The 12,669-nt window shown below is 38.3% G+C and overlaps 1 protein-coding gene across 1 annotated transcript in view; it reads left to right on the forward strand.

Moving 5' to 3' along the window:
- Positions 1-12,669, forward strand: part of ntm (neurotrimin) — a 93,469-nt gene that overhangs the window by 57,365 nt on the left and 23,435 nt on the right. Inside the window, exon 4 of the mRNA XM_069713728.1 lies at positions 7,359-7,484. Within this exon, the coding sequence (XP_069569829.1) occupies positions 7,359-7,484 (126 nt within the window). The remainder of the gene's footprint in view (positions 1-7,358; positions 7,485-12,669) is intronic.

Below are 12,669 nucleotides of genomic sequence, written 5' to 3' on the forward strand. Positions count from 1 at the left end.
TAAAAAAGGATCATAATGCATATTAACCAGACAATTTGTGGCACTAAGACATTAGCCTGTAAAGTACAATCAGATAAAATAAGGTTAGTGAAGGTTCTCTCCTGGCATTTATTAACCCTGTGAACCCCAGGCTATTTTCATGGTAATTTCTCTACCTTCATTTTTAAGCTCATACCTTGGTAATTATAGGGGCTTAGACATTCATGCTATATAAGTGCAGAGGGTAACAACGATTACATTTCATGCAACTTTTATGTTTATTTTTTTGTGCTACACGTCATCACACACACAGGGCATTGGTATTGCTGTAAAGCTCAGGCTGTGCAGTTACATAGGATATGCGCTGCATTTCTCTGTGATGAATATTGGCAGCGCAATTAAACCGAGAAGAAGGGGTGGGAATCAGACGCAATTTGCGTCCATCTGGTTCTAAGGATGAAACCCTAAAAAAAATCCTAAAGGCATTACAAATGTTTTACCACCGAGTTTATGATGAAAACACAAACCGCCAACAGAAATTACAAATTAAATAATGTCCCCTGTATGCTGTACAGGGATTCAGCTCTTTTATATTGAACTTTCATGTGGCAAGAATACTAGTTATTGAGCTAACAATAGTCAATGTACAGCAACATACAGCAGAAATCATTTCAGCACAGAAGTTTTTTTTTAATAAAATGAAGGCAAATACGTGGCTACCTACAAATCAAGCAGGCATGGATCTCATTTAGAATACATTTGAAATTGTATTCCTGGCCACCTAACAGATATCCAATCATTAGTCTCCCATGAGCTCTGTTCTGGTCTCAATCAACCCCTCCTGTCTACCATTTGCTGCTGATCACGTAGCAGTAGCATGTGGTGATTAAATGCAGCGGTCATAGCAGTTATATTATGGTTTCAACCATGTGCCAATGCGTCTAAAGGGAATTTCTTTCAATTCAAAAAGTCAGTTATTTAGCAACTGTCCCACACCAACATGTGTTTATGTTCAGATGACAGTTGAATTCTAACTCCTGCTTTTGGGGAGCAAAGAAGGAATTGAGGTTATTATGGAGCAACAAAATCTGTTTTGGAGGAAGTCAGGTTAATGGATGGGTCATTAAAAGACTGTTTGTTTTCTGTATCCTAGCAACAGTCAAGGTTAGTTTGTTTAAACCATAATGTAGAAGGTCCCATTGCCTTTAACAATAGTGGTTTTGTGCAATCAAAAAACAAAATTATTAACAGGCAGATGACGTCATCCTTCTGTGTCAGATGAGAAAAGCCATGACATTAACAAACAATGCATTTTGCTGTTTGATTTGTAGAATTTGCTGTGCAAAGGAGACGTTAATTTTCAAAGGGTAAAATGTTCACATATAATCTGATTATAGCACCAAAACATGTATACAATAAGATAGTAAATAAAGAGAAGAGAGGCTGAATTCGCTGGCAACATTACTGATAGCTATGGACAGACAGGTCCAGAATAAAACAAACAACAATACAAAAAAAATACATATATATGCCTATAAATAATGTTTATATGACAGCAGAATGTTGCTATTCATAGAAGTTATACCTCAATTCCGTGCATTATTGCCTAAGTGTTGTATATTGAAAATGACAGCATTGTTGCATTTTCACTTTTTTTGACGAATACAGTAAGAATGCACCACTCGAAGGGTGGATAAAACACATTATTACAATTGCTGCCTGGTTGACTTGGGGCGTTTGTTGAAGCACTGCAATACTCTCTCAGAAATGATGTGAGGTGCCACCTCTATTAAAAGGACATTTGTCATGCTTTACATGAAATTGAAGCCAGAGAACACCAACCTGACCATACACACACATACCTTAATATAAAAGTACATATAAGGAACATCTCCAAACTCTTTCTCCAGATCTGTGAAACAAAGGTTACCAGATAAAAAACAACAACATGCTGTCATAATCTTGAGTAGTGACCATGTCATTGTTTTTTCAAATTGTCTGTGCTCATGCTTATAAACTTTTGTTTATTTTCTTTTTATGTTTTTTAAAATGCCATCAATATGTTTGGGACCGCAGATTAAAATGAGCCTATATGGATACATTTGGCACATTCACATGGTGGTCCCAAGCGCTCATTGTACCCTTGTTAAGTACAAGTTTTTGTTTTACAGTACACACAAATTGCCAAATTAAGGCGGAATAGAACAGCAAGGATCTGCAAAATATCTCACTAATTCACATGATTCTACACTATGCTAATAATCCAAAGTAAAAAAAAAAACTCCAGAGTGCAAATCTTTAGCCACGAGGTGAGAGTGTGCAGTATCTCAGGCACCTCGAGATCTACTCCCCTCAATACTCACACCCACCACCGCTGCTCTACCTGTTTTACATCTAAACTAGTATGACATAAACATTGACATCTTCTATGTGAACAGATATATTTTTGGCTTTTAAAACGACAACACTCATATTGTCGGGAAACTGTTGGCATTGAATTTAAATGTAGCCTTTACGTGGTCATATTTGTAAAAACATTCTACTACAAAGCTCTCAGCACACACAATCATCACCAGCGTTTATGATTCTGTGATTTATTTTTAAAATCCCGTTGAATTGACGGATAACGATGTGTTATGTCATCTGCTTGATTTAACTTGTACGCAGAGGACAAATATGACTTCAAACAGGACTGTCAAAGTAAACCACGATCATGAACATGATTGCGCTTTTCGCACAATTCCTGTTTTATATTTAGCAATGATACTACAAAAAGGTTTAAATGTTTCATAACCTGACAGCTTGAACAAATCTGAAACTCAATCTTTTTTTTTTTTTTACTTTACAAACAGAGATGAAGCTTTGGTTTCTTGAACCATCGCTAAATAGAAGCAATGCTGACAGACTTGCTGTATCCTTTTGTCATTCCAGTAGGGTAAATAGGGATTAAGCTACAATCCGATAAATTATTCATAGAGATGTTGTCTTACAAACAAGCCTGTGACTAAAACAAGTTAAAATCCTGATGACCCCCAATTCATACGCCTTTAGACGATCATTCTCAAATGTTAAAATAGAGATGCGTCCTTGTTGCTTTGAAATGGAAATGACAAAATGATAGGTTGGACAGAACTGTCAAGCGCAGAAATATTTATACAGGAACATCTTTGAAAAGTAAGGCAAGTAGAAGGAATCATTACAGCCATATGCAGCCACTAACTACACTCTCAGATGTCTTGAAACATTTTGCACATTCCCTCTTAAGATATAAAGAGACACCCTCAGTTGCATTTTTACGATGTGAGTAATGTATATCAATGTTTACACATTACACAAAGGCAGGTATCATTTAAATGCTCCTACACAGGTAGTTGCATCAGAATGCTAGTGGCAGTAAAAGACTAACTGTAGGTGGACCTTCATACATTAACTGATTTATGGGGTGGCAGAGCCTTCAGTGTATCTTCCCCCACCCTTTACAACCCTTTGCAATTAACTAACTCTGTTACTGGTGATTTTATGAAAGAACATGTTTTTTTTTTTCACTCTGCAATTGTATTGATTGTTTCAACCCACCTACTTTAACTTCAATTATTTTTAGCAAATTCCCAATTGCAACTTCCAAACTGTAGTGCGTGTATCATTTGGGGATACAAACGTGTCATATACACATCACATTACAATGATGTGAAGATAAGTTGTAAATCATTTAAATTGCATAGACAACCAAGTTGGCTGATCAGATCAAATCAAACATTATTTATATAGCAGCTTTCGTGCAAAATTGCAATACAAGATACTTCCCAGTACAATAAAAATATATATTTTTTTTAGGATGGATACAAAATGTAATAATATATAAAGACAATATAAAAAGGGTGCCATGACAGAGTATATACTAGTATAAAAATACATGTGTAAAATAGATTACAAGAATGCTCAATTGAAAAGGTGGACAGTGTTGTCAGGGGACCTGATTGATCTAGAGGGAGCACAACATTAGAAGCATATCTGACAAGTAATCTGGTGCAAGACCATTGAGTGATTTAGGCATCAATGAAAGGATGAAACTATGGGACGAATTGTTGAGAAGCTGAAAATCCTATAAAGACAGGTCACTTTGTAAACATTTGGGAACTGAGGAGACGAGTTGCTGAAGTTTTCAGTCTTGTAAAATGAAATGATCTCTAAAGATGGATAGGACATAACACGGGCTGCAATCCGCGCATGCAGGTTTACACTAATTGTAACCATTTGTCTTCACCTTTGAGCAGTACTGGCACCAGACCTCGTAATATCTGTCCTGAACAAAGTGCTCTTTGTATTAAAGGTGTATCCTTTGCATGTTGAGAGGCAATTTGCTCTGTGCTCTTTTAAAATGACTGTATAACGTTTCACACTAAGTTCTGGAGGAGATGTTTTGAATTGATGATGTTTTGTTTTTTGGGGTTATTTCAGCTGCTGTAGGTGATGTCAAACATACTAATAGCTCTGTTTCCTTAAAGCTGGAAATTTAAATGTTTTTTTCCACAGAACTTGGTTCCTGGGAGACGTCTTAACCACTGAATGTAAAACTCTACACAGTAGGAGCTTTATCATAATGTGGACAGTTAAAGAAGTTGCCGAGGAGGATCTTGGTTTCTCATGGCAGACTGCTGAATCAAACGGTTCAACAGTTCACAGAGGAGACTAAGAAATCTCTGAGAACTATACCCAGAATCACAAATGTTGGCTCTGTTCTTTAGTGACATGAAATCTTACAATTAGGTGCAAGCACTTTCAGGCACAGATAGAAGCATTATCATTAATCACAGTTCAAACCAATAAGACATCCCACCCAGGAATAAGCTACAGCAGGGTTCTCCAAACCGTAGATTACAATCTACTAGTAGGAGGTAACCTGGTTTTGAGGAGTTCACAAACGTTATGAACAACATGCAGTCCCTCCCATGTGTAGATTCACTTGGGCTGGCTGCCCAGGTATATTGACGGTAAATCCGGCGATCCATTTAAGCTTGTTTTATTTCTTAAACTGCCTGAAAGAACGAGGCTATCAACACAATCGATTCACGAATTGACAATCTTCCCTCGTTCTTCTCCACCTGTGCTGCTGCACTCACATGGTGACTGACACACAGAGATCAGAGGACTTTAACTCGCACAACCTGCAATAGGCACGCCAACCGCAGCAGAGACTCTCACTGAGCTGAAAAGAAACAGGTGCTCATCAATTAGGTAAATAACATAAAAACAACCTTTTCGGCTGGACCAAAACAGCGGGGTGGAACTATAAAGCGAGTGTCTGTCACTGAGAGAGTAAGTGATCGAAGTTACACCGTAGTTCGGCTAAATGCCTTTTTGGTTCAGCTACATACTAGGTTTTGACCTTGACGTGTTTCTTTCAAGAGGGCAGGGGTTCCCAATCGATGAGAAAACACTGGATTTTCCTGTTAAATATTATGTTATGATGCTTTATTTGACACTTTTTAAACCAGTTTGCCTGTGCAATTTAAAATACAGGAGTTAAAGTTGGATCCAAGGAAAAAAGGTTGGAGACCCCTGAGCTGCAGTATCATGTTTTTCTGCTGCAGAATCCCTATTTTGAACTTCAACGTTCAAAGCCCTCATGATGATTTTGAAAGAACCTTTGAGCTCCTTACAAACCTAAATGGGCTCCTAAATTGCAGCTGCTACCCCGCCCTCCTTCCATCACTTCACTCACCTGTATTTTTACCTGTAAATATATGCATGTTGTTTGTCCTTGCCTCATTTGGTATTTTACGCTTGTATCACTTGGTTGGAGCTACAGCAAACTAGTGAAGATAAGAATTGTGCCATTGATTCACTACTCAGCAGAATAACTGGAGGTCAATTCTTAGCTTGGTCAGTGGCTTCCACTCTCTAGTGGCCTCAGGGTAACAACCCACATAACTGTGCTTGTGCTAGGAGTGGCCCTTTTTTCACCCCAGCCTGCTATAAAGTCTGTAAGCTCCTGAACATCATGGTAGGCAGTCATGAATGCCAAGTAATGCCGGCTACTGGATTTCATTTTCATTGGAGAAAGACCAGAAAGAACATATCTCACTCTCTTTGCTTGTTGGATTAAAAGCATGGAACAGAAACTTTTCTTATCCATAGAGAATTCAAAAATCCAGTTACAAAGCAGAGCGAAATAGACATGACAGCGAATCCATTTTTACAACAGCGTAACTTCCCTTTATTAGTATGTGTGCTGCAGAAGAGGGTATCAAGTTTATGTATTTTACCACACAAAAAAAAGCATATTTTTAGGTTCAGAAACAACTGCTGTGATTATTATTAATATGAGAAAGTATTTTGCGTTTGGAACAGTTCAAAGAAGGCGTGTCTCATAAAAGAATCAAATTTACAAAATGTAACTGCACTGCCAAAGTATGAGACACTCCACCTCTATTCATCACATATTGAGAGTATGTTTCATCACATTTTAACAGATGTGAAGCGACGAACATGTGCTGCAAACCTTTTCCCAGGAGAAGGCTATCCCTCCCGGATGCCCCCACACCCCCACCACGACAAACACACACTCCATTTTCATGCAGAATGCTGGAGGTGTAGTCAATGTTTACAGGAGAAATTTCCCCAAAAGGCAACTGATACAAATATTGACAGGGTGGCTTCAAGAAATGTAATACAAAATAAATACTATAATTTCTCTCTGGGAAATCCAAACATTTGTTCTGAAGCACGGAGCGGAATCTTCATGAGAAGCTACCTTTTTTTTTCTCAATACGTTGATGCTTATTTTACTCTATCATTCTTTCAAAACTCTTCAGGGTGTCATTATCTCTATCTATCTTTTTTTGTTTTTGTTTTTATATTGCAGAGCACTGAGAAAGAACTGAAAATGTATGAACATGTTCAACTTGTAAACAGTAATCAAGTTATGGATATGCAGATTCTAAAGGGTTAATCTTACAATAAGGGCTTCGAAGACAGAAAGAGAGAGAGTATAACCAAATGAATGGAACAGAGGCCAAGTTATCCTCATTTTATCTTCAAGGTCGAGGTCAATAAAGTTCTGGAACTTGTCGTGTCCTCAATTCACCCATATTTATTAAAACACTTATACGCTGTCTGTGCACATGTATCTTATAAAATTGTAGTCTCAAATCCTAAATTTAAATATATAGAATTTAGAAATTATACTGATGTCATCAGGGTTATTTTTCAGACTTTAAAAAATACTCTGCACCGCAGAAGACCCTTACAACTGTGTTGGCATGCCGAGTATTACTTATCAAACTGGGTTTACTAGTCATGATGTGTAAAATCGGTGGTGGGCAAATCAGTGACAACCCTTGATTAAGTTTACCCATTTTTCTTTTTTTTTTTTACAGTGCCACCAAAAATCATCAACCTGTCAAGAGACATTGTGGTAAATGAAGGATCCAATATCACCCTGATCTGCAAAGCCAGCGGTAAACCGGAGCCATCCATCAGCTGGAAACTAATCTCCTCCTCAGGTAGCTTGTTTGTCTGCAAAGACACATTTAACTGCACGGATGTTTATTATATTCATGGTGTTTTCTCAAATGTATCACGCTTTCTGTGCTCACTACATATGTTTTCACAGTGTCCTTCCCGTTGCCTCTTTCTCCTCTGCTCACCCCTCTCTGTTCATGACACCTATCAGTGACTTTGTTTGAAGCCTGGTGGATTTCTCGCTTCAGTTATTACCCATCATTACTTGTTTGCAGTTCATCATTACAACGTGATCATTCACAGGAAAATAAACTGCCCCTGTTGTAATTAGACTAATTCATTAGGATAATTGGATGGATATAAATGTTGTGGAGGCAGTGTGAATGACAGGATTAATGTGTGCGGCTTAATGCGTGTTACAGCAAATATGTCCAAATCTGGGTTGGTTACATTTCACATGCTCAATGGCATTATTCTATTTTTTTCTTACTGAAGACTAAAGGAAAGTGTTAGCTGCTTTTTATCTACCCCTCTGCATGCATGCTTCATTTAATCAGGCAAGATGCACCTTTAAAAGGCTGAGTTTTTGTTCTTCCGCTGTGTTGTCTTTTGTTGAAGCCGAGATTTGGGAATTGAAATCGTAATATGGCACGAGTGAGACTGACCTGTCTGTACAGAGATAAGCACAGAGAGGAGACACAGATTGCTTCTATTTGAAGAAATAATACATGCTTGTGCATACATTAGTGTCAACACTGTCTCCTGGAAATTACCTTTCAATACAACTATTCTATTAGATTTGGGTGAAATGTACTGAGTGGCTGGATTACATCTAGAAACCACATTTTTTTGTTTGTTTGTTTTGTTTTTAATGAATTAAGCATCAAATGTATGAACTGCATCTGAGTTGCCAGAAGGTGAAAGGGGTAGATTGTGGAAGTAAAAAGCATTTGACTCTCAGAGACCCCAGAGACTGGGATTCACATCCAGACTCTCATCTGTGCTTTAGGCAACAGACCACTTTGATTACGTTTGGGGAAAGGTTTTGGTCAAATGTAGATAAACATATTATGTCTCACTGTGGACTTTATTCTGTGTTTTTTAAGACAGAAGGCAGTTGCCTGTAACCAGTCTGACTCTTTGTGTCAAAGAGTCACAAGTGGGACTTTGATGTCTACAAAAACTGTGACACCAATGAGGCGGCTGTTGAAGAGATTGGACTATCTACTTGTTGACTCATGTTGCTATTTTGTGATCTGGGTCCCAAGAGCTTCTTTTGTCATCTGTGCTGCATTTATTAGTCACAGAACCCTGCAGTCACTGTATTAACAACAGACGGTGAGCCAGTCTCCCATACCATGCTTAAGGCTAGGTCCACGTACACATATATTATCTTCAAACGTCTTCCTGCCAGCCAATTACAAAGCACCATTACTGAACTTTGGTGTTTGAATTTTCTCTTGTTTCTCTCAATAAAGGACCGATGGGAGAAAACAACAAAGCATGTCTTTGTAAGGTTCCGAAATACGTCAGCCTTAAAATATTTGATTCCCCTACGTTGATAGGACAAAGACAAACCACTAGACTCTAAGGATTGGACATGGTTTTGAGATTGCGAGTCAGTTTGTCTTGCCTTCCATTACACAGGATATCAGTGGGATTGTGAAAGAAGCACTCCTCTTGTGTGGGTCGGCCCTGGGTTGGGGACAAACCAATATTTGTAAAGCCAAGTTAAAGAGAGATGAGAATGGGATCTTCCCAAGAAGTCTGCTTTTAAAATAAATGATATGCAGATTTTGAATTTTTCTTCAACACTTGCAGTTGATTGCACGCTCCTGTAACTTCATCAATTTGGTCCAGATTTTGTTCAGAATATGTTTCTTTGGAGATGAGTGAAACCATGGAGACATGAGCTGGCATGTGGTTTTGTGTCCAATTAAAAAGTTAAAATTACTAAAGATCATAAAACAAGACTGAGGGCTCTATTTTTGTGAAATGCAACTAACACAAGAGGCACTCTAACAGTTCAGTACTTCCCTGACCTTCAAATTTGATTTGCCCATGTGTGATACGTTGGTGTCCATGCAGAGTACACGGGGTACAGATGGGAGGAGGGGTGCAACCAGGTGGGAGGTTCATCGAAATGACGCTGTCCCAAAATATTATTTTGGTATTTCAGTGGAAAATGTGTCTCCTAGACTTTGCAATGAGAATGTGTGTCTCTGAAACTAATCTGCTTTTGGTATCACAATGTGTTTAAATCAGTTTTAAAAAAAAATAACTTTTATCGTGGTGAAAGCAGGAACACCTGTAAATCGGTCTCCACTTATCTTAAAATCAATGAATAATTCCTACACTGTCTTGTCCACAGCTGCTTTCTACGAAACGAGTAGCTTCATTTCCAGTTCACTGAATCCCCACGCTCATCTGAAGACAGTGGGACACAAATGGGAGTGCAATGCCATTATGTACAAAATGTGCAATTCACCTTTATTAAATCACATGAAAATAAAAACAGGCCACTGCAGAATAACAGCTCACACCTCTACACAACATCAGAAGGGTCCATTAACTCAGCATTTCATAATCCTGTTCATCACAGCCTCCTTTCCTGCAAGGTAAATCTAATAGAATTATGGCTAAAATAGAAATAGATTATGTAAACTGCTTTAGCAAGCTTTTTTTTTTTCCTTTCTTTTACTGTGCCAGTTAACTGTTGTTTAAAAACACGTTCTGCCTTGCTGCACATGTTTAGTGTTGTGGGTCCATGCAATGCAGTCGGCACCATTCAGACACCAATCTTGCGACGTGTCATTTCATTTGTTGAGCTGTTATCACCATCACTGTCTTCACTGAGATTGGCTGAGCCGTTTTAGAGCCAGAGATGGAATAGGCTGAGCGAGTATTTATTAATCAGTACACTCTTGAATCTATATTCAACTCCACAGCATTTGTGGACTTTGCGCTGCTGAACATCAAGAACCAAAATTGCAGGGTAAAATGGAGCTAGCCACACAGTCTGCACATCAACATCCAGGCACTAAATTGAAAGATTATCAATGTCTGCACCATCTCGTCTGAAAGTCGTAGAGATATTTCACATTTGGCCCATACATTTTTACTCAATGGCGCACACCTAAGTTTGGTCACCAGGAATTCCACCACATCACTATTTAAAATATTTCATGACATTGCATTCAGTACTGGTCATTCTGGTCCATATTCAGTGTGGTGCGCACAATAATACCAAACAGCAGAGAAAGCAAAGCAGAGAGCTGTCTCAGAAAGTCAGGAACAAAATGATATCCAAACATGTTAAAGGTAAATGTTATAAGATCATATATATACCTATGTAGGTTTTTTGGTTGCTTTTGGGTTACTTTCCTGAATCTGTGCAAGGCACAATGAAAGGTCAAAGCTATCAAGGCATTCTGGAGAGAAGAGAGAACTACATGAAAATTTAGAGTAGAAAAAACTGCTGACCAGTGTCAGAAAACTGTGTATCAGTCACAGTCAGGTCCTTCAACAGAATAATGAGTCAAAACACCCAGCAAAACACCCACCTTAAACCATCCAACAATGGCTAAGAGCAAAACATTGGACAATTCTGAAGTAGCCTCCATGAACCCTGATCAAACGCCGGTGGAAGCAGCTGGAACATGCAGTCTGGAGAAGGCGGCCTTCAAACCGGAGACTGGAGCAGTTTGCTGAGGAAGAGTGGACTGAACTACCTGTTGACAGGTGCAGAAGCCTCACTGAGCGCTACAGAAGTCATTTGTTTGCAGTGATTGCCTCTGAAGGTTGTGAAACACAATATTTTGTCAAATCAATTTTGTCATTTCCATTTTTATGTGTCATCATTTATAACATTATGTTGAGTCAAAAATCAAAAGTAAAGTCAGATTTGTATTAAATATGAAACAAACAATGATAGAGACTGATTACTTTTGTCAGTTTAAAATTATTTCAGATAAAATTGTGCTTTTTGTTAATTTGTTTGGTTTGTCTTTTCTGTTTTGGTGTTTTGGAAGGTTACCAACAAATTTGTCAATTGATTTCTATCAGATGTTTTAAGGATTTTAAAAAAATAAAGGAGCGATTGGCTGCAGGTCAGCAGTTGTCTAAGATACCTCTAATGAGAGTGTGCGTTTTTTAAGTAGGCTACAGATTTATTTCTTGAAAACTTATGAGTCAGCAGTAAGTAGCCTGTTAATAAAAACAGACTGATCAGATCTGTAAGTGGTTCCACTAGGATAGAGTTGTAGGGGCAGAGGAAGCATGAATGCTGATTCCTGTCGATTCCTTGGAGACTGTAAAGAATAAGGGCCTGATTCACTTAAGGTTTTAAAATTACGTGCACTCTTCACACCACCCGCAAAAAAAAATGTCCAAGTTGATCTTCTGACGACGTGCAGTGATGATTGCGTCTTTCAAATGTGTAATTTAACACACGTTGTCCATTTTGCGTGTTTTCCTGAATGCATTTGTAATATTTCTACTTGAACATGCAAAATACTGGGATGGGAAATGCAAATACATAATCGTAGCACCCGCAACGATATTTGCTAAACCTGAAAGTAGAAACAGGAGAAGTGATTGTTGTGTATTTTAGTACGACTGAAAGAAACGTATTAATCAGGTGCACAAATCTGGAGAGACGGCTGCTCTTATTGTGGTGAGAAGGAGATGTAGAGAAACTAAAGAATACGTAGAGAACGTGGTTTTACACCCGTGGAAAGATTTTTGAGATGACAGAGGGACAAATTATTCAGACATATCGTCTGCCCAGCGATGACACTTCTGAGTTATTGAACGAACTGAATGATGATTTAAAGCCAATAATAAGGAGGAGCCACAAAATACCAGTAATGACAGAACTTCTTACGACTCAGCATTGTGCTGCCTCTGGGTCGTTTGGGTGAGCTGTCCAAGGTCCCGCAGAATTCACAGTAGCTTCATCAGGTTAACGAGCACTCGCGAGGCACTGAATGAAAAGTCACCCGCTCAGCACAGAAAGATCTGGGCCTGCTGATCTTTGTTTGTTTGTTTGTTTGTCCCTCCTGTTTTATTTTCCCAACATTTTTATAATAAACCTTTTTTTTTCTTTGTTTTGTTTTTTCGCCTAATATCTTGCCATCTTCTTATAATTCCATCTATTGATCTTTGTTATTCCCACAGCATTGACTTCCTCGCTGACAATCTCCTATATAGTGTTTTTTTCTTCTT

Source organism: Brachyistius frenatus, unplaced genomic scaffold, assembly GCF_029030835.1.
Source record: "Brachyistius frenatus isolate BFR_SWC_R1_liver_20210118 unplaced genomic scaffold, ASM2903083v1 Contig_121, whole genome shotgun sequence".
NCBI classification, from domain to species: Eukaryota; Metazoa; Chordata; class Actinopteri; family Embiotocidae; genus Brachyistius; species Brachyistius frenatus.